The 24377-nt window shown below is 34.8% G+C and overlaps 2 protein-coding genes and 1 long non-coding RNA gene across 3 annotated transcripts; 2 read left to right on the plus strand and 1 right to left on the minus strand.

The window, feature by feature from the left end:
* The first annotated feature begins 394 nt into the window (after positions 1-394).
* On the plus strand, positions 395-1664 carry LOC125218214. Its single transcript, XR_007175905.1, has 3 exons — positions 395-719; positions 848-929; positions 1157-1664. It is a non-coding gene; the product is annotated as an uncharacterized LOC125218214 (long non-coding RNA).
* A 1741-nt stretch (positions 1665-3405) lies between these two features.
* Positions 3406-7895, plus strand: LOC125221346. The gene is made up of 3 exons (XM_048123469.1): positions 3406-4251; positions 4319-6188; positions 6331-7895. Exons 1-3 carry the CDS (start codon positions 3406-3408, stop codon positions 7893-7895), a joined length of 4281 nt encoding a protein of 1426 aa, XP_047979426.1.
* Positions 7896-10881: 2986 nt separating this feature from the next.
* LOC125223076 (NAC domain-containing protein 2-like) lies at positions 10882-12507 on the minus strand. The gene is made up of 3 exons (XM_048126039.1): positions 12200-12507; positions 11828-12105; positions 10882-11598 (listed from the first exon to the last, which is right to left on the minus strand). Exons 1-3 carry the CDS (start codon positions 12360-12362, stop codon positions 11185-11187), a joined length of 855 nt encoding a protein of 284 aa, XP_047981996.1. The 5' UTR covers positions 12363-12507; the 3' UTR covers positions 10882-11184.
* Positions 12508-24377: the final 11870 nt, after the last annotated feature.

The raw sequence follows: 24377 nt of genomic DNA on the forward strand, positions 1-24377 counted from the left end.
ATGAAGATTTTTAATTTTATTATTATTTTGAAATATAGTTGATTTATTTACTTCTAATCTTCACAACACTCGCCTTTGCAAGCACCCAGAGGCCAGAGCATCTCTTTCGGGTATTTTGTGGCACTCACATTTGCTATATTGTGCATACATTTTAATGTTCCTAATTAGTCACTTTTTAATACACCAAGGAAAAACTACATAATCACTTGTTTGAAGATTATATTGGGATAAGAAGGAAAAACAACATACTATGTACTTACATGTGGTTTGTGAAAACAGCTAGGGAGCTTCTGATGCTAAATGGCAAACTTTGCTGTCAACTGGCTTTTAAACTTAGTTTTTGTGTCATTTACTCTATAGTGCATTAATCATTTTGGATTTCAGAGGTCTCTTCAATCAGGCCTATCTGAGTATCTTATTTCTTACAGGGGAAAGTCTGCCATGACTAAGGATGCACAATTTGCCCTTCGTAGAGGCAACATTTGTTTTTTACTTTTCTTGGCATTTTTATTCAATTTGATTATAATTTATGAAAATCTCTGCATCATTTGCTTTTCAGTGATTGAGAAATACACCAAAAGCAATATATTTGCATTAATTTGCAACAATGTCAATAAAATTATTTCAGCACTGCAAGCAAGATGTACAAGGTTCTGCTTTGCCCCCCTTGATGCTGTTCATGTCAGGGAGAGGCTCAAACATGTAATTGAATCTGAAGGGTAAGTTTTACTGTTACTTACTTAGCTTTGATGGTTTGCATCTCTTACATCTACACTATACACTAGTATGTAGTTGATGCAGAATTTTTTGATATTAATATCAACTTATTTACACTTCATCTATTCAGCTTGATGTTCCGGAAAATGGTATGACAGCTCTTGTAAAGCTTAGTAATGGTGATATATAGAAAAGCTTTGAATATTTTGCAGGTATCATCCTTGTCTAATCTCGCTTTTGTGTATATCTATTCAGTATAGCTTAATCATCAAGCCAATATGAAGATGGGAATATAGAGTTCGATGTGCAATTAGGCTTAATCTTATGTGGCCATCTACACGACAAATCATGATCATCGCATAATGCTTTTGCTTGGAATTCATTATACTTATCTTTAACCTCATGATAAAATAGTTTTGTACTTGCTGTTTGTGTGCAGTCAACACATATGGCCTGCCAGCAGATCACGGAAGAAGCTGTTTACTTGTGCACTGGGAATCCGTTGCCTAAAGACATTGAGCAGATTTCCCATTGGCTCCTTATGTTTACATCAGTTCACATAACTTAGAGCTGACTATAACTCAGTCATCTATTTAGGAAAGACAACTGGATTTCAATGTGTTACTATATACTATTGCACATACTTCTTTGCAGATATAGGTTGAGCATGGCATGCAATGAGAAGCTGCAGCTGGGCTCATTAATTGCTGCTTTTACACGAGCTAGAGGTTCGATAGTTGCTGCTACAGAATGACGATCATGTCTTGACGAGTTTTTCTTAGTGTGGTACTCCTTCTATGTTACCATACAGTAACAACTAACTCCATTTCGTAGTTTGATTGATTGCAGTGTATATTTTTCTACTTGAGAGATGTGAACTTTATCTCTGTATCTTTGATAGGCTTATATCAATTGTCTTAACACTTATAGCTTCCATTTTATCCATTCTTGAGACTCATAGCATCCATATTACCCAAGATCCGAGTGAAGAAAAAATAGTTGAATTGACCCGGGCAACAGTGCACGAACTCGTATAAGAGGTATAGGACCATATACGCGTGTATACTTTTGCAAGTTGTGAATTATGTCTTGATGTTGACAAAAGTTTGATTTGGGGTATCTATCTTCGCAACAACATTAACAGTCGAAAAAATCATTGTCACGAAGAATAAATCACAACTAGAGAAATGGACTTGAGTTTCTGGAGAATTAATGATAACTGAGAAACTAAGCAAAGCCATGTGTTTTCTATTCGACTTTATTGCCATATAATGATATAATTATACTAGAACAATAAGTAGCATCAGTTTCACATTTATCTATTATATCATCCAAAAAATCAGAAAATTATGACCCTGTATGAAAAACGTTTTTGGTGGATGACACGTCCAACAATCGAATTAATATCGTCAAAGCATTGAGGAGGGGTGACTTGGATTGATGTAAACATAGGGCTACTTTTATTTATTGTTGAAAGCAATTAAACGTGTATATTTTCAAATTATCACACTATTAGATCATGAAGCCAGTTTAATTACAACCACCACTAATTTTATTAGTGGTGTCGAAGCACTCCTATCTACCTGTTTTTTGTCACATTATACTTTATTTTATAGGCACATAGATCCGATTTGGCTCAACTAGTGATTAAAAAAAATTGCATTTTTGTACAAATACCTTCTTGAAAGATCACATCTAATATTTTTGAAATCCATTTCAATTTTGAATTGGTTGATTTCTAATTCGTATTTATTTCATTAATACATATTATGTCACCGGTATGCATCTGAGATTAAGATTGAAGCCACACAGGGTCATGTGTCCATTGGCGCCAACAGTATTATATAATCATATTTGAATTTGAGGGTATTTGTTTGTAAATTATAATAAACTTTCATCAAAGCATACCGGTTCTTTTTTTCTTTTTTTTTTGTAAATTTTTAAAAAAAGATGCGCACCGAACTTTCAGGAAAACCTAGTGATCCACGCGAGGATGAGTGGCCGCCGCCGCCGCCGTCCACCGAAGAAACGCGAGCAACCAAGAAGGTTAAACATAGGGAAGAAGCACCGCTCTCTGACTATCGAGATTGACTCATAGCCGGAACAGGTGTGGAAGTGACGATGGAGGAGATTGCAACTGGGGGTGGAGTGAAGGTAGTGCCCGGTGATATTGTGATTGATAGAACAGGGCCAATTCCGGCAGTGACTTTGTCAACGAAGCTCAAGGAGAAACTTGCCCAATATATGCAATTCTCATTCGTAGTGAATCTGTTGGGGAGATCGATTGGATACAAGTCATTGTGCCTAAAATTGAGTCAATTGTGGAACATGAATGTAGCAAAAGTAGTGGATATGGGTTGTGGTTATTTTCTGGTACAGTTTGCAGCGGAGGAGGACTACTTAGAGGCGACGCTAGAAGGGCCATGGATGGTGTCAGGAAGCTATCTCCAAGTGCAAACTTGGACTACGGCGTTTCGGGTGCATCATTGCTCCCCACAGACCACGGCAGTCTGGATTTGGGTGTCAGAGCTTCCCCTCCACCTATATCCGTCAAGTGTGATTAGTGCGATTGGAGGGGGCGTTGGTACTGTGATGCGAGTCGACTACAACACTAGTGATCTGTAGAGGGGGAAGTTCGCAAAGATAGCAGTGAATATTGATCTTACGAAACCGCTCGTGTCTAAATTCATGATTGATGGCGAGGAATTCAAGGTGGAGTATGAGAACTTGAATGAGCTTTGCATATATTGTGGTATGTACGGTCATTTAGACGTCAACTGTATCCGCAAGCCGAAGGATAAAGAGAAAGGGGATTTGAGCCAAGGGAGCGGAATTGCCACGGAGGTCCCAAAGGATACTTACGGGCCGTGGATGATAGTAGAGAAACGAAAAAGACAAATGCGCCGAAATAGTGAAAACAATATTAAGGAAAATATTATGCCGCCTGGAGGGTCGCGATTCAAAATTCTTCAGGATGCAAATTTAGAGCTTGAGAATGATAGAGATGAGAGCTTGGCATTAATGCCTATGCCGCTGGCAGCTCGTGATACCAATATTGGGCATGGACAATGGACATTTAGGAAAAACAAAGGGAAACAAGTGATAAATGGAGCTAGCAAGTCAGGGCAAGTGAGAGGAGAAAGTTTGAAAAATTCTAAGCCTGCCAAGTCTACTATTTGGGATTTCATTGAGTATAAGCAAAGGCAACAAAATGAAGAGTTAGTTACAAAGCAGCCCTCAACGCTAGACCCGAGAAGCCACACAGTTATGCGTGGTGACATGTGTGGTTCAAAGAAAAGTGGAAAAGGCTCCACCAGAGAACCTGAAGCGGACGGACCGGACCCTAATGTTGAGCAACGTTTGACACAAGCTTTTGGTAGGCCCCCAGATCGGGAGACGAGAGAATTCGATGAGAATGATGTGATGGAGTTGGAGGAGAATGGGAGCCCAACAGAGGGGTTCGGGAATGAGTCGGAAGGTGGGTATTTTATTGATGAGCGTGATGAACGATGTTCTATGGACACGCTAGAGCGGGTTTGAAGTACTTGTGTTTACTGAATTTGTATATTAGTTTATGATGATTTTATCATAGAATTGTCAGGGGGCGAAGAGCGCTCTCTTTATAAGAGCCTTACAGACTTTGATTCAGCTGCATAAACCACATATTATAGTGCTACTTGAACCTCGTATTAGTGGGAAGAATGCAGACAACACTATTAGAAAGATTGGTTATCCGAACTCCCACAGGATGGAGGCTAATGGGTTCTCTGGAGGTATTTGGCTGCTATGGGATGACTTTTGGCACATTGAGGTTCTTGACACGAAAAATCAATTCATCCACTGTCGGGTGTGGGACGAAAGAGATATGAATTTCAGGTTTACTGCAGTCTATGGACACCCTTCTCCTAGCCGGCGTGACATACTCTGGCAGCAATTAGCAGATATTCAAGTTGCGAGTGAGATGCCATGGGTTCTCTTGGGAGACTTTAACTCTATTGCTCGAGGCTCAGAGAGAATGGGGGGCTCAGCGAATCGAAGTGGGGTTAGCCAACAATTTGTTAGGTGGCTTACGACGTCGGGGCTGATTGATCTTGGGTTTTTGGGCCCGAGCTTTACGTGGAGGAGAGGTACTCTTCATGAAAGGTTGGACAAAGGTCTTTGTAGCTCTGAGTGGCGGTTTGCCTATCCAGAAGCATCGGTCTCGCATCTTGTAAGATACCAATCTGATCACAGACCTCTACTTTTAAATCTTTGTAGTTTCTCGCCCTCTATGGTGGCTAGACCGTTTCGATTTATCAGAGCTTGGATGTCTCATGAGAAGTATAACGATTTCGTCACAGATAATTGGGGTAGAGGGCATGATTTTATGGATTCTCTCAATTCTTTCACAGAAAAATTACAGAAGTGGAATAAGGAGGTTTTTGGCAACATTTTTCGCCAAAAACAAAAATTATTAGCTCGTATTGCAGGTATCCAGAGAGTACTCGAGCATAGAGGTGTCCCTAGCCTTAATGCTCTCGAGATAGAGTTAAAAGATGAGTTGGACAAAATCCTGTTGAGAGAAGAGTCATTGTGGCATAAAAAATCACGTAATGAATGGGTTCATCTTGGAGACCGAAATACATCTTTTTTTCATCTGCAAACTATCAGACGTCGAAAACACATCAGGATAGAGATGCTTCAGAATGGAGAAGGTGATTGGGTTCAAGATCAAGGTCAGCTTAAGTCGATGACTGTGACCTTTTATGATGACTTATATAGTGAAGACAATCTACACCGAACTTTATATGGCCATCGCAGTTTGTTTCCCTCAATCAGTTCATTGCAGGTAGAGGAGATACGGAAACAATACACGGCAGAGGATGTCCGAGCTGCCCTCTTTGAAATGAAGCATTGGAAGGCGCCGAGAGTTGATGGGATACAAGCAGGTTTTTATCAAAAGCACTGGGAAACTGTAGGTGGTGATATTAGTGCTGAGGTTATCCGAATTTTAGAGGGAGGCGATATGAATGCAAGGATGAATCAAACTATTATTTGTCTTGTTCCTAAAACTAAGGTACCAAAGTCGCTCTCTCAATTTAGGCCCATTTCTTTGTGCAATGTTGTGTACAAGTTGGTCACGAAAATTATAGCTACCAGATTGAAGAAGCTTATGTCTGTTATTGTCGGACCCACGCAATCGAGCTTTGTGGCTGGGAGACATATAACAGACAATATTGTGATTGCACAAGAGGCAATTCATTCTATGCGATCTATGAAGGGAAAGCATGGAGTGATGGCTTTAAAAGTTGACTTGGAAAAAGCGTATGACCGAGTAAGTTGTGCATTTTTGTATGATACTTTGAATGAAGCTGGTCTACCGGAAGCTCTCATTGATGTGATTATGACTTGTGTTTCAACAAGCACTATGCAAATTATGTGGAATGGGGATATAACAGATTCCTTCACACCATCTCGAGGTTTAAGGCAAGGTTGTCCGCTCTCTCCTTACCTTTTTGTTCTTTGTATGGAACGATTAGCTCATGGAATTGCAAAATCAGTTGAAGTAGGAGACTGGAAACCTTTCAAAATTTGTAAGAATGACCCTTTCTTATCTCATTTATTTTTTTGCAGATAATCTGTTATTATTTGGGAAAGCTGATGTAGTCACTGCCGAGAATATTGCACATGTACTGGATAAGTTTTGTACAAGCTCAGGTATGAAAGTTAGTACTACAAAGACTACCATATCCTTCTCTAAAAATGTGAAAAATGCAACTCGAAGGAACTTGAAAGAGTTGTTGGGAGTGCGTGAAGTGGAGAGCTTGGGTAAATACTTAGGAGTCCCCTTATTGCATATGAGGGTGGATAAGAATACATATGCTTACATTGTTGATAAAATGAATGGAAAAATAGCGAATTGGACCGCCGGTAGAATGTCATTAGCAGGGAGGGTCACCTTAGCTCAATCAGTGCTGAGTACAATGCCCATTTATGCTATGCAAACAGCAAGAATCCCGATAGGCACATGTGATGATATGGAGAAAGTGATCCGAGGTTTTGTGTGGGGTAAAACTGAAGACAAAAATCGTATGAGCTTGGTGGCATGGGATGCGGTGACCTGCCCAAGAGAAGAAGGTGGGTTAGGATTGATAAATCTTCATTTGGTGAATAATGCTTTTGGTATGAAGGTTTGTTGGGAGATATTCAACAACGCAAACTCTTTACGGGGGAGCATTCTTTGTTCTAAGTATAAATTTGATCCTCACTCAGGTTTTGACCCCATAGCTCCCAGTTTATGTACTCCTCTTTGGCGTTTAATTTGCAACACTTGGCCTGATATGTGGAGAAATGTTATGTGGGCAATAGGATCAGGCAAAAAAGTCAAGTTTTGGATTCATCGTTGGGTGCCGAACATGAGGAGCTCTCTATCAGAAGTGGCAGTGAGTGTCATACCCGATTATCTAATGTACAAGACAGTGGATTTTTTCGTTGATAGCTCAGGCTGGGCATGGGATATGTTTGAGCGATTTATTCCAGCTGAGGTAGCTCATATTATTGCTGCTACCGCACCTCCAAGCGCAATGGAAGAAGATGATGTAGCTTTTTGGGGACCTTCGTCGACAGGAGACTTCACAGTTAAAATCGCATATGACAGTCAAACGAGAGCGCATGAATCAATAAGTTACTTACAGTGGATGAGAATTTGGAATTGGTATGGGCCACAACGAATTAAGACCTTCTTTTGGCTGCTCTTGAACAATGGTGTGCTAGTTAATGAAGAAAGGAGGAGAAGGCATATAACAACCAATGATGTCTGCGGTATGTGTGGCTTGTACACGAAGATCCGCCTCCACATGCTTCGTGATTGTTTGGATGCGAGAAGAACTTGGGAAGGTCTACTTCAGTTTTGTGATATTGAGGGTTTTTTTTATCCTTCCCTCCACCTAAATGACTGGATGATTCGCAACATCAACTCTAAACTTCAAACGGGAAGTGGGGTGAAATGGTGCACTATCTTTGGAGTAGGGTGCTGGAATGTTTGGAAGAACAGGTGTGCATTTGTTTTGAATAATGAAAGATCGAGCCCGAAAACCGTTATATCACAAACTATAATTATGGCAAAGAATGTGGAGGATGCGAGAATGGCTGTTGTAGTGGGTGAACGTTTGCCGAGACAACCAGTGACGGTTTTCTGACAACCATCGTTGTCGACCATGTTGAAGCTGAACACAGATGCTTCCTTAGAGAAGGGGACCGGCCGTGCATATGGAGGTGGACTTCTCCGTGATGTTTCTGGACAGTGGAGACAAGGGTTTGACGCAAACATAGGAATTTGTTCTATTCTTCTTGCTGAAATTTGGTGCATTTTTCATGGTTTAGAATTTGCAAAACCGCTGGGAATAAGAATGTTGGAGGTAGAGAGCGATAATCTTGTAGCGGTCGCTATGATTACATGGAAATTTGAGGTGAATGTCAGCTGTCGTGCGATAGTGGGAAAGATTGACAGCTTATTGCTAGAGTTTGATTCGGCATCAGTGAGACATGTGCATCGAGAAGAAAATTTTGCTGCAGATTTCTTGTCACACCATGCATACAATTTCGAGAGAGGAGTGCATGTTCTTGAACAACCGCCTACAGGCCTTGCTATTTGGTTATTACATGATAAGTTAGGAATTTCTTATGATCGGTAGTATGTAGTTTCGTTCGGGCGTTGCCCGCTTTCATTACCAAAAAAAATACGGGTTTTAAAATTTACATATAAATACAAAACTATTGATTTGTTGATTTTGCAACCTATCAAAATTTTCACTATAATATGGCTTAATATAAAGCCTAATTAAACAAATAAAATTATTTAATTTAGCAGAATCGATTTTGTTTCGCTGCCTTAAATATGACTGCGTTTTGTTTGATGTCCGATAATGCTACGTAAGTATCAAAGTATGTTAGCGTCAAAATCTTGATTAATTGTAACATTAGAACAAATCAATACATTGGTTGCAAAATCATAACAATGAATAATTTGATAACTTATAAGTCGATTTTAAAGTTGATACACAAAACCAAAATTTATGAAAGTTTAAGAATGTACTGACAAATAACCCTTAAATTTATAGGTATTCATTAGGCCTCAGGCACTCCTAAGTCGAGAGATTGAATCAACTTATCTATATGAATATATATCATATGGTCATATTCTAATGCTTATAGCACCCTAATCTAAAATTAAGACCAAATCTTCATCCTTATATTTTAAAATGAGTGGATGAGATTAAATCTTACGAATCTCAATAAATAGTAGACAAAATATCAATAAAAGGGTAATATTGTCATTATGTTATCATATGATAATTTGTGTGAATGTTTTTTTATATCAACATAGTGTATTACAAATATCAACAATATAACATAAGAATATCAACACTAAGTACAAGAAAATATCAACACATATTTATTGAGATTTTATGGTTTTATTGAGATTTTTTAATGTATTTGTTGATAAAAATCTGGTTATCAACATTTACGAAAACTAAAATAAAAAATACCAAATTTCATCATCCGAACGTCGTCGGAACATATGCAATTGAAATCTCGTTGGAATCCTTATAAAATTATCTTTAATTTGATATATTTTTTTGCGAAAAAATAATTTAAATCGAGAGAGTTACGTAAATTTAAAGTTTTAAGATGATTTTAATGAGAGGGAATTGACATTAATACCCTTTAATTTTATTTATTAATTTTCTTAATTAAAAATATAATCCATGTGGTATTATTTTAACCACTGGATCTTCTAATCTAATGGCTAAGATTTAGTCTTAGTGTAGGATTGCTAATTAGTTAGTAATTGATCACTCCCCTATATATCAGGGTTATACTAATATCAATTAATTTAATTTTAAAATTTTGTTTTCTAAAAAAACTGTTTATTTTAAATTTGTATGTTCGTCATTTACATTGAATTTTATAGCGAAGTTCTATAATTAAAAAGGTGTGAAAACTATTGAAATAATATTACAATAATATTTTAAATAACATCTATTATATATTTCTCTATCATTACTCATCTCTCTAGTTGTTTCTATTGCCAATGTTGCGGCATAATGTTCGAAAAATATCTCTCAACTGATTCTTCTTGCAACGTAAAACACCGAAAAATACCCCACAACTATTAACCAGCCCATCGACACAATCTAAATTCCAGCACCATAAAAAATAAAGGTGAAGGGACTCGAAGTAAGTAGAGCCAGAGGGAGGTGCCAAATATTAAGGAATGATTCCAGGAAATTCAAGAAATTGTGTAGAAGGTGCACCGGAGGACCACCCCACATCCGAAGACACGTTGGTTAGGGCCAAATAGTTCGACTTAAATTTTAGGACCACCCTTTTCCATTACTACAAGAAATGGAAAATGAGTATGTTGACAAGTGTGTAAAAATATGCTACATTTAGTAAATTGACTCCATGCTTATCCGAACAATTCTACGTTGAAATTTTTAGTATTTATTGTGTTCAATGTTTTTAAGGGATTAATTGTTCAACTAAGACAAAAGAAGCAAAATGAATCGAAAAAAGAACAATTTTTTATTTCTTAATTTATTTGATTCAAGCCTAGAAAAAGAATCGAATTCCCTTCGCTTCCATTTTCTCCCTCTTTTCATGCTAATAATAAACTGCTACTAATTATTATAGTGATATATAGAGGGAAATCTCCAAAATGAAAATAATGAGATAAATCCAAATCTTAAGTAATGGTAGGGAATTATCTTAGATCAAAGAATTCAAAACACTATATTACTTCCTTCGTTTTACTATTTGGATTACATTCTCTTTAGTCTTTTACTGCAGTTGAATCACACTTTTACTTGTGAGAAAAATCAATTTACTACTAAATATACTATTCTATTTTACACTCCTTCCACTTATTTAATTTATTTTCTTATTTTATCTCTATCTCAACTACACAATAGAGCGACGGAAGGAGAGTCTCAAGTCTGAACAACGATTTGGTGGAATGGAATGGAACTGAATGAGCGTTATGTAGTACTGCTATGGAACGTAATGAGTGTTATGTAGTACTCCTAGCATAAATTAAGTTTGGTTAAATTCCCAATAACAATTTGAAATTGAATTTCTTATAATTGACATAGTACTATACTAAATTAGCACTGGTGTAACAGCTTTAGTAGTAAAATGGATTTACATAGATAGAAATCCAATTTCCTTTTGTAATTACACTTCCACTGGCAAATAAGAGCAAAATGCCCTCTATTAGTATACCATTTCACTAATGCTTTTTTCATTCTGTTATACCAACCCATATTACACTGTAATACAAACATAATTACCCACTAATCACCATCACATCACAACTTCATTACCCTGTCCCGCCCGCACGTGCACACTCATAGACCCAAGTCTCCTGTGCCACGTGCGACCTAGCCCCGAGTAAAAATTTAGTAGTCCGAACACATTGCCCGCACTTCAGAACGGCTTGCTCATGTATGGCGCGAACAAGTCGTGCACCGACTCCATCGGATAATTCCCGTGGAACTGCGACCCGATCAACGCGCTGTCCATGAACCCGAAGGGGAAATCCAGCGTCGTTCTCTCCCACTCCGATAGCTTAGGCGCGCTCTCCACCTCCGGAGACAGCACGTGCTCGGAGCAGCTCGAGTCCGTGTGCAGCCGCGGCATCGAATCCGAGGGGTCGAGGTACATGAAGTCGTCGTACACCACCGGCGAAGATTCCGGCACCGACTTCAGGATCCCCTGCTTAGTGTCCTCCTCCGAGGTCACCACGCTCGCCATTTCTCGGCTGCCGACGCTCGCCTGCTGCTGCCGACGCTCGATCGTGCCCTTTTTGTTGTATATGCGGCAAAGCACCCAATCATCCAGCTGTAAAGATCAATTCGCAACCGTCAGATTGACACGAACCACCAATCATTTTTGTTTAAACGCGGATTTTTAAGAGATAAGAAGGAATAATCGGTTGAATAAATTATTCAATCAATTAATCGGTTGATTCAATTATTCAATCAATTGATCGGTTGATTCAATTCCGATTTCTTAATTCAATTGGATTAATTTATTGAAATAATCAGGTCGGAGCTAGCTAGCTACCCACCCTAAGGCTATTGTTCTTCTTCCGAGCCGAGCGGTCGACGTCGGCGAGGCGATACTCGTGCATAATCCAGTTAGTTTTTTCTCCTCTCGGCGCCTTGCCGGAGTAGAACACCAGCGCCTTCTTAATTCCAACCGACTTCGGCTGACAGATCGGCTTATCCGCGCCGGTCGCCTTCCAGTAACCGCTGCCGGCGGCGCGGTTCGGCCTCGAGCCGTTAGGGTACTTCCGGTCCCTAGGAGAGAAGAAATACCACTCCTTCTCACCGTACAGAGCTAAACCTACAATCAATCAACAATGCAGCGGCGATTAACTAAACGAATCCACCACAAATCAACAAAATCGGAGAGATTTACATGAATCGCAGCTCAGTACCTGGTAATTCCCAGGGATCGTACTTGTAGAGGTCGATTTCGGCGATGATCGGAACGGAGATCGACTGAGAGGCACATTTCCGGCACAAGTAGTGCAGGACGAGCTCCTCGTCGGTCGGGTGGAACCGGAATCCCGGCGGCAATTGCAAATTAACCGCAGCCATTTCCTATGAATAACTTAAATTATTTAATAAATATACGAATTCTCTCTCTCTCACTCTCTCTCTCTCTCTCTCGGTATCTGTGTGTGAAATTGATTTGGGGGAATTGTAGAGAGTGCAGGGGAAGGAAGAGAGGAGGGGTTTTGTGAAACTTAGATCGAAATGGAGGGAGGGGTATATATAGGGGATGGAGGGGGTACGTGGCGTGGTTTTCTAGAACACACGTGGTTGATAAGGTTGATTGGGGACACGTGTCGAGCGAGAAAGTGGTGGGTCTGAGCTATAGTGTGATTCTGTCATTGCTTACGTAATGGGTTTTGGACGGTTTTGGCTGTGAGAAACGGCGTTGCGGTGACACGTTGGAGGGTCATGCAAACGGTGGCGTTTGGACCCTTGTTTAACCCCTGCACTTTTTCCAAATGTGTTAGTTAAAAGTAGATATAATATATTATAAAAATAATAAATAAGGTTAAAGAGATAATGCAATAAAATAAATTAAAATGATCGATTTTGCTAAAAAAATACTACAAAACAACTCATTTAGTTAGAGACATTCCAATAAAAATAAGACTCAACTAATCTATTGGATAATGATAATGAGTATCTACTTTTTGTGTAGAGTCGTAGACTTGAAACTAGTTATTTTAGAGAGAAATTATAAATTAGCTCTTTATATAAGGATATAAAATGTGGTTATTGTTTTATTTAATCTGTTATAACATGACCAGAGATAGATTATATATAGTACTGGAATTTCCCTTTAACTCGATAATTAGTTATGATTAAAGCTGTTATTGATCGGGATGAATTGCTCAATTACGATAAATTTGCAACCAAACCTACATTTTTTATGTGAATTGTCCTAATTGAAATTAACTGTGACTCTGTGAGTAATCACACTCACACCCACCAACATCTATACTCGTGAATTTAGTCTTAAAATTTCTTATTAAGGTAAAAATAATTTTTTTGTCAACGTTTTTAATCATTGTAGCCACGTTTTGTTTTTATAATTAATATGAATATGAACATGAACATGAACATCAACATCAACATTAACGTGTCTATAGCAATGTATTATTCGAGATAAAATAAAAAGCAGCTATTGTAGTTTGCACAAAATGAGATACTAGTAGTATATACAGTATATGGTACTCCATTCTTAAGCCTTGAGATCAATTGATGAGATTGAATAATATATGCACGATCTAAAAATTGGATATCTGTATATTTCTTATCCCTGTACATATTACTTTTATGATGCAATAATAACATTATTATAACATAATAATTTTGATATGTTTAATTAAGTCAAAACGGTTGTGGAGGATGGGCATAGTTATAACTTATAACTTATATATATCTGTGACACCCAAGTACTACTATATATATTCCAATTAAATTATTCATTTTCCAATTTCATAACTATTATTTTTCAAATGCCTTTTCGTATTTCGGATTCTATCATATATATGCATTTCGATACATGCATCTATAATTTTGGTTAGTACTATTCTGTTGTATAGTAGATAACCAGTAATATATCACGCAATAAATCATTTAATGAAGATGTTGACTATGGAAATTTCAAGTAAACCATCAAACCAGATAATCACATGTACTATTTCCAGTCTAAAATTGTGTGAATAGTCTTTGATCCAATAGTAGTAAGTAGTAACACTTGTTCGGTCAAGGGAATAATTAATGTTGTTTTAGTTTTACATATTAGTTAAAAATTCTTTTTAATTATATGAAAAGATAATACGAGTCGAATCAACAAGATTCTTAAATCCAAAGCACACATTAATTTGTTAATAATAGCCAAAGAAAAGCTTCATGCCCTTTGGATGACCTACTAGTAAAATTATAGTCGTCAAACGTAACACCTAAATAATAAAAGCATTTCGGTCGAACTTAATTTTGTACAGTAATTATTAGATTATCTATTATCTACTATCAAAACAGTGTATTTTGGTAGGTATAAAGTTGCAATTATTTATTTTCGTTTGTCCTTCTGCCCAAAACCGAATGTACATGTCATTCAAAAAGTAATGAAGCATCCCGTAAAAGAAAAGAAAAAAGATGTTTACTTATTCTTGTAAAGAAAACAATAATTTTCCGTATTAGTCCTCTAAAGGAAATGAAAAGATGTTTATTCTTGTAAACAAAACAATAATTTGCCCTTTTTAGCAGTTACACCTTTTTGAAGTTGTGACCTTCACCGCTTAAAACATGTGGACACGTAAATTAAAAAATTGAAAGATATAGAGGAAAGTAGTTAAGACAAAGTTGCTGAAGTGGTGGAAGGAAGATTCACATGAAGCTTCATAATAATGATCCAAGTGAAGTGAACTGAATTGTGAAAAAGTGGCCCACTAATTTATAGTCGTCATCCACATATTGACAAACCATCACCAGAAACGCCCGCTTTGTGGGCGGCGCCGCTCCCACTTAAGCCTTCCCATATCTATATTAAATTATAAACTAGGAATCATTTTTAGTACTTGGATGAATTGACGGTTATTCTGAATTCGAAAACAAAAATTGACAATATTTTGAGAATGTTATTTTGTTATAATACTTTTTGAAAGATTATTGTGTGTGTCTAAAGTGATATACTCCATATTGCACTAGTGAATATTGTGAAAAAATGTGATATCCACTAATTAATGGAGTACTATTTAAAAAAAAATATGGTTCGACATTTGAGCGGCAACAATAGCATCGTTTTGATTAACTAGATAGTTTTTCGTAGTTCTTTAATTTCTCCTCCTTAGTCCCTCAGCAATGGTCACTCATTTTCATTTTAATTTGTCCCTCAATAATTGCTGCACTTCATTTTTACCATAAATGGTAAGTAGGTCTCACATTCCACTAACTCAGCTTACTGATCATATTTTATTATAAAATTAATATAAAAGAGTGGGTCTCACGTTCCATTAATTTTTTCAACCAACCTTTTTTTTACATTTCTTAAAACCCGTGTCCAGTTAAAGAGTGACAATTAATTCGGGATGGAGGGAGTATTTTTTGTTTCATTAGATCGAGTTGTTAAAAATAGTCTGATATGAAAAAGAATATACTAATATCACTTATGTTATGTGTGTGTGACTGAAGCATGCCCCACCCAATTGATTAATTTAAACCTGGATTGATTATCATAATTTGATAACAATATCATCGGCGAGATTTTGTCCATGTGATTGAAGGAAAATTCCAATATTACCAATCTATTTCAATAAAATATCTAGAAAATTTTAATTGGTTGTCAAATTTCAGTTTGACTTAGCTCAAGTTGCAGCCGCCTTGATGCTCTTCTTCATGTGATTTTTCTTGTCTTTGTTTTCCATCCAGAGCTAAGATCTTTTCACATACTCCACTCCGTTAATTGTATATATGTTATTTTTCAAATTGTATTTAATTGGCTAAGAACAATTAAACGTGAACAATAAGATGAAATTTACATTAATGTATAGATAAATCATAGTACTACTATATTCTTTATTATCCATCTTTAATAAGTATATTTTGGTAATAATATAACACTGTGGAGATATGCTTTTGAGGGAGTATAACTTAGAAGGCACAATGCAACTTTTTTAATGTAGTAGTATTGACTGCATTTAGTAATTCATAACAAAAATTCATGTTGTATGACATATTTGCAATGTACTTCTGTTTTTTTATGTTTCAATTTAGACAAAATCACCTAATTTGATTCATTTAACTCAATGGCCATGACACAAGAGCCATTTTAGTAGTAACTTTTTCATGACAAAATTGTGGATTCTAAACATAAAAATGAACGGAAAAGAGCACGTGGGGGTTGGTTTATAATTATTCACGCGTGCAAATGTTAGTTAAACTGTTGATATCCATCATCAATACAATTTTCTCAAAATTTTATCTTAGTCAAATTGTACATTATATTTATACCAGTATAGGTCAGTCTAATTTAATACAGAAATTGACATTGTGATTCAATTTGGTTTTGACTCTGGAATGCAGTGTGTAATCATAAACGTTTTAGCCTTTTAGGGCATAAACAACGGCTATCGAAGAGCACGTACGCCGACTAGGCTCTCCCTGCCACTCGGGCATGTAAGATCACACCGATTTACTGTCCAATAGGAGCCTGTTAGGTAATTGATGAAATAATAATTAGAAATTAGATTATACTCCTACTAATAATTATTCGCCTTCCTGCGACATTCTCCCATTTGTTACTATACATCTTTGTTTTTATTCTTATTTTTCATCTATAAATACACTCATTCCCTATCTGCATTTTTGATTATGTAACCTTCCTTATTTTAGTAAAATTTTAGTACTTCATAAATAGTACTATCTCCGTCCCACCTTAAGTGATCAATTTTTCATTTTGGGTTGTCTCACCTCAAGTGATTAATTTTTTTTTAGCTAAAAACAAAACTTCAAGCATCTCTTATTTTATTCCCGCTCTCTTACTTTATTCTTTCTTTATTTCTCTTACTTTTTTCTCTCTCATACTTTACTCTCTCCACTTCAACTCAATACATATCATTTTCTTAATTCTCGTGCCGAAAAGAAATCATCACACGAGATGGGACGGAGGGAGTACTTCATTTCCTACCAACCAAGTTGAGGCCAAACTTTTAAACACGAAGATTAAGAAATTATATTGAATGGATTAAATGAAAATAAAATAAAATAGAAGAAAGGAATAAAGTATGAGAGAGATAAAAGAGAGTAAAATAGACGATTGAACAAGATAATAGTGATTAAATATTTTATTTTTGTCAAAAAAAAATAAGTCAGAGATAAGTCAGTAAATGGAATTTTCATTTATTTATTTGCGTTTATTTGATGCACCCCACACGGTATGTTGTCTAAATTGCCTTTCTCAAAATTATATCCCGCCATTGATTTGAATGAGGCGAATCGGAGATCTAGGATTGGCGTGCGTTTTTCTGTGAAAGCACTTGCAAATGAGGAGCTATATCAATTTTGGGGGTGATTTTCAAATATCAGGAGCAAAAGGGTAATCTTTGGCATAAATCTGGATCCGAATTCCAAGGCAAGAAATAAATAGCAGCTCATTCGGCTGTTTTGAATTAGGCGCATTCTTCACTTGAACAGTGCAGGCTCATATATTATCAGCGGGCTTCAAAGAAATTAATGGAGTAACCTGAACAACCAAATATATTAACTCCAAAAATTACACGCATATCTGCTCATATCTGCACATCTAGTGTAACTTGAACACGCATGTTTCTTAGCGTTCAACGTTGTTGGTGCTTACATTTATTTTTTTCCCCGCTATTTTACTAAATTATGTACTCCTACTAATTTACTTTATATTGTAAAATATCATAAGCTAAGTTTTTATTTATTTCTTTCTCGTAGAGGAAATGAGTTTTTTGATAAACTTGACAATGAATTTGTATTGCGTCACTTTTGGATATTGACAATGAATATTATAATTAGGATATGACAATGAATAGTCTACATTACTGATTCTAATCATGTTCAGATGATTCCTTGAATATTCCCTAGCAATATAATTGGTCGCTTACCGATTAGTGATAATGTAAAATAACGATCGAATTGATTATAATCCATACCTTCCGAACTAGGCGTATTGATTATTTTTTATACATATAAATAGGGTGATTAGTTTCAATTAATACACGGATTTTCACTTATTTTTCAACTTAACATGATTTTTTAAATAAGGTGATTAGTTTCAATGAATATCGAATAGTCCCCTCCTTTTCTATTGTAAGTAATAATTTTATTCACATAAACCTTTTATTTTCCGAATAAAGTCCAGGTAAGCCTATTTTGTCGTTATTTTCAGAGTCACGTGTTTCTTGACTCTCAAAAAGCAGCCGCAACTTTTCAACCGATAAAAAATAAATTAGATTATCCATAATTACCAAAACTCAACCAATGGTTAATAGGCCGAGTACTACTTTTAATAAATAGATTTAAATGACTATATTAGGTGTTGACAAGTATGAACGGTGGGCATGATCATAATCATCCCACTAAACATAGTATAATTAGTAATTAACTATGGTTTAACTTTTAAGGATAAGGGTAGGTATGTCTACACCTCTACTTTATTACTATATCGAGCTGGTTGTCTAGGTGAAATGAATTCGTGCTAATTAGCCTTTTAAATCATTTATTGCCATTTGCTTCAAAGTCATTGTGATTGAGATGTGCAATTCTCACGTTTGGATAATTTCCAGCCGTCATCTTAATTGAAACATTTTAATTTTTAGCTAGAAATAAATCTATACAACAATAATATGACTAATCACAAAAAACAAATTTAATAAATAACAAATAGAATTAATTACTTATAAAATTAAGGAAAAAAGTCATTTCTGATTTATCTTGCATCTTTTAGAATTTGAATACTTCTAAAAAATCTCAACCACATCTACTTATGTTTATTCAATACTTCTATGTGTAATATTTTGATATGAGATAAGTAATACTATGTGTATTTAACCTTTCTATTAATGTGTACAACTATAAATCATATTTTGAATTACATTCTACCACATATTTTTTGTTGCGGGTTGTACTAATAAGAATAAACTAGATATACACAATAAATTAACGACGAAATTACAAAATCTTGTTGCAATTAATTTGTTCTTATCCATATTTTGATGCAATTATAAGCTTACCTAACACTATTTTAGTCCTAGTTAGATGTCTATTTTTTGCGTGCGCGTGAATAAAAATAAACTGATCAGGTTCACAAAATATTGAATTAGGATAAAGGTCAAAACATCCCACGATCAATTTTAGATCAACAAATTAATTTCAACTCTTGATGACTTATGTAGATAGGTATATGTAGATAGGTATAAGACCATCTCCAATGGTCGCGGCGTACATGCGGGATGAGTACCTCCACATCGGTGAATCGACAGCCCTGGAATGTCTGAAGGATTTCTGTGGAGGCGTGATAAACATTTTCGGTGAGCAGCACCTTCTAAGCCCTACTCCCGAAGATTGTCGGAATTTGATGCAGATGCACGGGGAGAAGCATGGGTTTCCTCGGGATGTTAGGCATCATAGATTGTATGCGTATGGGAGTGGAAGAACTGTCCGACTGCCTGGAAGGGGGCCTACACGACCCGGTTACAAGTCAAAGAATCCCACGATAATCCTCGAGGCCGTAGCTGATTACTGGCTGTGGATCGCGCATGCGTATTTTGGGGTAGCCGGGTTGAACAACGACCTCAACGTCTGAACTCGTCTCCACCTCTTCAACGAGAAGTGCCAGGGCGTCGGTCCACAGTCGTCTCATTTGTGGCCAACGGCAACCGGCATGATATGGGCTACTACTTGGCGGATGGGATATACCCTCGGTGGCCGTGAAGCCGACCGCCTCAAGGAATTTGCCAACATGCGTCAAGTGGATGCTCATATTCAACTCCAAAAGGATATAATTGAAGAGTTGTGGGCACGGAGGATTGCACGGCGATAGTTTTTTTTTTCTTTATTATGTACCTTTTTTAATGTAATTTTTTTTAGAGGGAACGTCTTTTTTGGTCTACGAACTTTGCCAAAGTATCATTTTAGGTGCGTGAACTTTGAAAATATCATTTCAGGTCCATCAACTATGGGTTAATATCATTTGGAGTACTTTTTAACTATTTCCAAGTTTTTTTGGACAAAAATACCCTTGATACCTTAAAGGGTATATATTTTTAATAAACTTATCCTATACTCATATTTTTTATAAATATCTTTACTATATATTTTTGATGAATTTTCAAAATATAATTTGACCTTCAATATTATCACTTAATTTTGTAATTAAGTGATATGCAAGAAAAGATCCTTATTAAATTTTTTATTATTAAAGAAAAGTTTTTTATTCAATTTTAAAATTCTTTAATATAAAAATTGAAGAAGCAATTTTACTTGCATGTCACATAATTAAGTGATAATATTGAAGGTCAAATTATATTTAGAAAATTCATCAAAAATATATTGTAAAGATATTTATAAAAAATATATACCCTTTAAGGTATCGAGGGTATTTTCGTCCAGAAAAACTTGGAAATAGTAAAAAAGTACTTCAAATGATATTAACCCATAGTTGATGGACCTGAAATGATATTTTCAAAGTTCACGGACCTAAAATGATACTTTGGCAAAGTTCGTGGACTAAAAAAGATGTTCCCTCTTTTTTTTATCTATGAACCTTTTTAAATGCAATTAATGAATTTTCCCGTATATGTCTCGTAAATTTAATTCCGTATTTTAATCGTAATTTTAATTAAGTAAATATAGTATTTTTTGAATTATTTTTATTGCTTGGTGGCCTAAATCTGATGTAGCGAGGTGGATTTTTAGTGCTGCTGACGTGGCAGGGGAGGAACTGGCTGGGCCGATTTCTGGTCGAAGTACCATTGGAGATGCTCTAAATATATTCATCACAGATAGTGCTTAAGTCGTAAATTGATTATTTGTGGATTTAAAAAAAATCTTCTTATCGATATAAATGAATACTATTTGTGGATTTTTTTACATATATATTTACATCGAATTTGTGGTGTACTATTGTTATTATAGCAGCATTTATAAAATCACGTTGTAACTAAAATTGTGTTAATAAACACGATGTATTTGCTATAATGATGTAACTGTGTAGCTTACGTACAACGTGATATAAAATTACTAAATGTGCAAAAAAAAGAAAAATCTTTTATGAGGAAGATAGCAATGAAAACTTAGATAAATGAACATCATGTGTTGCGTGCAAGCTGGATTTATCAATCAATTTGCAATCGTAGAGTCAAATCAATTTAGTGGTCACTTCCAACATGGAAATGAAAATGAAATCAAGGAATAAGGTAGCACCAAAAGCTATGCTTAAATCTTGATGCAAATGTTAAATCCACAATTAATTCATGAGCTGGACTCCCGGCGTGCTCGGGCACGGTGAGCTCGAAGAAGGCGGCGGTGGAGGAGTCAGGAGGGGGAAGGGGGATGCGACGGAGGGTTATGACGAGAAAAGAGGATGGACAATGGGAGAGGAGGTGCGCGCATTGAATCTTTCGTTTTGATTCATAGTATTGGTCGGTTTAATTGGATAGGATTAGGTAAATTAATAAGAGAGAACATCTTTTTTAGTCTACGAACTTTGCCAAAGTATCATTTTAAGTCCGTGAACTTTGAAAATATTATTTCAGGTCCATCAACTATGAGTTAATATCATTTGAAGTACTTTTTTACTACTTCCAAGTTTTATAGGACGAAAATACCCTCGATAACTTAAAGGATATATATTTTTAATAAACTTATCATATACTCATATTTTTTATAAATATCTTTACAATATATTTTTGATAAATTTTCTAAATATAATTTGACCTTCAATATTATCATTTAATTATGTGACATGCAAGTAAAATTGCTTTTCTTCAATTTTTTATATTAAAGAATTTTAAAATAGAATAAAGAACTTTTCTTCAATAATAAAAAATTGAATAAGGATCTTTTCTTGCATGTCACAAAATTAAGTGATAATATTGAAGGTCAAATTATATTTAGAAAATTCATCAAAAATATATAGTAAAGACATTTATAAAAAAATATGAGTATAGGATAAGTTTATTAAAACTATATACCCTTTAAGGTATCAAGGATATTTTTGTCCAAAAAAACTTGGAAATAGTAAAAAAGTACTTCAAATGATATTAACTCATAGTTGATGGACCTGAAATGATATTTTCAAAGTTCACGGACCTAAAATGATACTTTGGCAAAGTTCGTGCGAACAAAAAAAGATGTTCCCTCAATTAATAAATACTAGAGTGAACTTCAAAAATGATCCCTGGACTATGGGTTTATCTCGCCCATAGTCTCTGGACTTTAAAAATATCGCCAGTAGTCCCTGGACTAAGGGTTTATCTCGAAATTGGTCCTTTTGGCTTTTTTTTTTGGTACGAAAATGCCCTTTTGGGGGGTTTGAGGGTTTTGGGCAATTTGGTCTTTTTACACTTTTAACATTTTAAATTTGATATTATTTCAGTTATGTACTAAATTTGATATTATTTCAAAATTATCATTCTTCTTCCATTTTGTCATCCTTCACTTTGTTTTTTTATATCAATATTATATTTAATTTTATAAAATTAAATTTTAAATTTTGATTTTTAAATATCAATAAAATTTTTAATTAAACTATTAATTCATGGACACTATAAATATTGATTAAAACTATTAATTTTTGTTATTTAATATAATATTCAGCTGAATTGAAGAAGTATACACAAATAATATTAATCATGATGGAAAAATAATTGCTATTCTATTTAGCCTTCGTTCGGTTGTTATAATTGCTTGTGATTGAATATTATGAAGTTGACTAAAAATTTGATCCTACTAAAAATTTTATATATGAGTATTTTTGTTGAAAATTACTAGTAAATTTTGATTGTTTTCAAATTAATAAATAAAAATTATATTAGTCTTACATTAGATGCATATTTATTTCAGAATAAATCGTGTTATATAATATATTTATGATTAAAGCTATTAAATATTGATTAAAACTAAGTCATTGTCATATTGATTAAATTTTAAATATTATACACTTTCAAATATTGATTATGACTATTAATTTTTTTATTTAATAATTTTTGTAATTAAAAAAATTTATTGATATTTAAAAATTAAAATTTAAAATTTTGTAAAATTAAATATAATATTGAAATAAAGAAACAAAGTGAAGGATGACAAAAGGGAGGAAGAATGATTATTTTGAAATAATATCAAATTTAGTACATAACTGAAATAATATCATATTTAAAATGTTAAAAGTGTAAAAAGATCAAATTGCCCAAATCCCCAAAACCCCTTAGAAGGGCATTTTCGTACCAAAAAAATTCAAAAGGACCAATTTCGAGATAAACCCTTAGTCCAGGGACTACTGGCGATATTTTTAAAGTCCATAGACTATGGGCGAGATAAACCCATAGTCCAGGGACCATTTTTATAGTTCACTCTAAATACTATTACTGTTTTTTATTGCTAATATCATGAACTGTGACCAGATTTTTCGATTTTCTAATGAACTTAAAACTTTGTTGTAATAATCATAAATTTGATTGTGTTTGGATTTCCTAAAATTGATGACTCATGCGAAATTGAATCATATGTATTTCATCAGGTAGTCTAGATGGACTAATCAGACGGAAAAAGGTAGGAGTAGTAAGTAATATCGTTTCGAGTAGTTATAAACGACAATATCATTTCACACAAACATTTTGAATAAACTCCAGCCCGAGTAATTATTTTTAGATGAAATTTCTTGTTATCCATGGACGATATTCATGTTTGTTAGTCATCTCCATTAAAATTTCTTTCTATTTTTTTTATTAGGTTTGGTTGGTAATGGCCACGCATGAATCGGTAATATCTACATGATTTATCTATAGTACGAAAGTTTATTATATCGGGTCCGTCCTTAATCATAGGCTTTCGATATAAATAATCTATGCTACCAAATGATAATAACGTAACCATAAATATTATAGTAAGTGCAATTAGTTTTAATATTAATATATGCCGTAGAAAGGCTAATGAAACACGTTTTTAAAATAAGCAACATGTTGCATAATACTACTATGTGATTGAACATATCATCATTCTGCATCAGAATTTTAAATAATTTATGGTGTTACAATAAGTTCAAAGTCGCTGGATCCATTTAATGCTAGTATTGACCATGTAGATTCTAATAACTAAGCAATTTGCTGTACTTTTTAATTTCATTGTTTATTCTTGATGACAGTCAAATTTTCATTTGAATTAATGCAAATAATACTACAAATAATAATAACAATGCATAAAAAAACCATGCGTACATCACTTAACAATGTACAATAATTAAATGATTAAAATAAATATCGAACATATTACTATTAGTAACGTTATTTATCACATAAAATTTTAACTAACCACTTATAATATTTAAATTTGTAGTAAAATTTAAAAAAA

This window comes from Salvia hispanica, chromosome 4, assembly GCF_023119035.1.
Source record: "Salvia hispanica cultivar TCC Black 2014 chromosome 4, UniMelb_Shisp_WGS_1.0, whole genome shotgun sequence".
NCBI classification, from domain to species: domain Eukaryota; kingdom Viridiplantae; phylum Streptophyta; class Magnoliopsida; order Lamiales; family Lamiaceae; genus Salvia; species Salvia hispanica.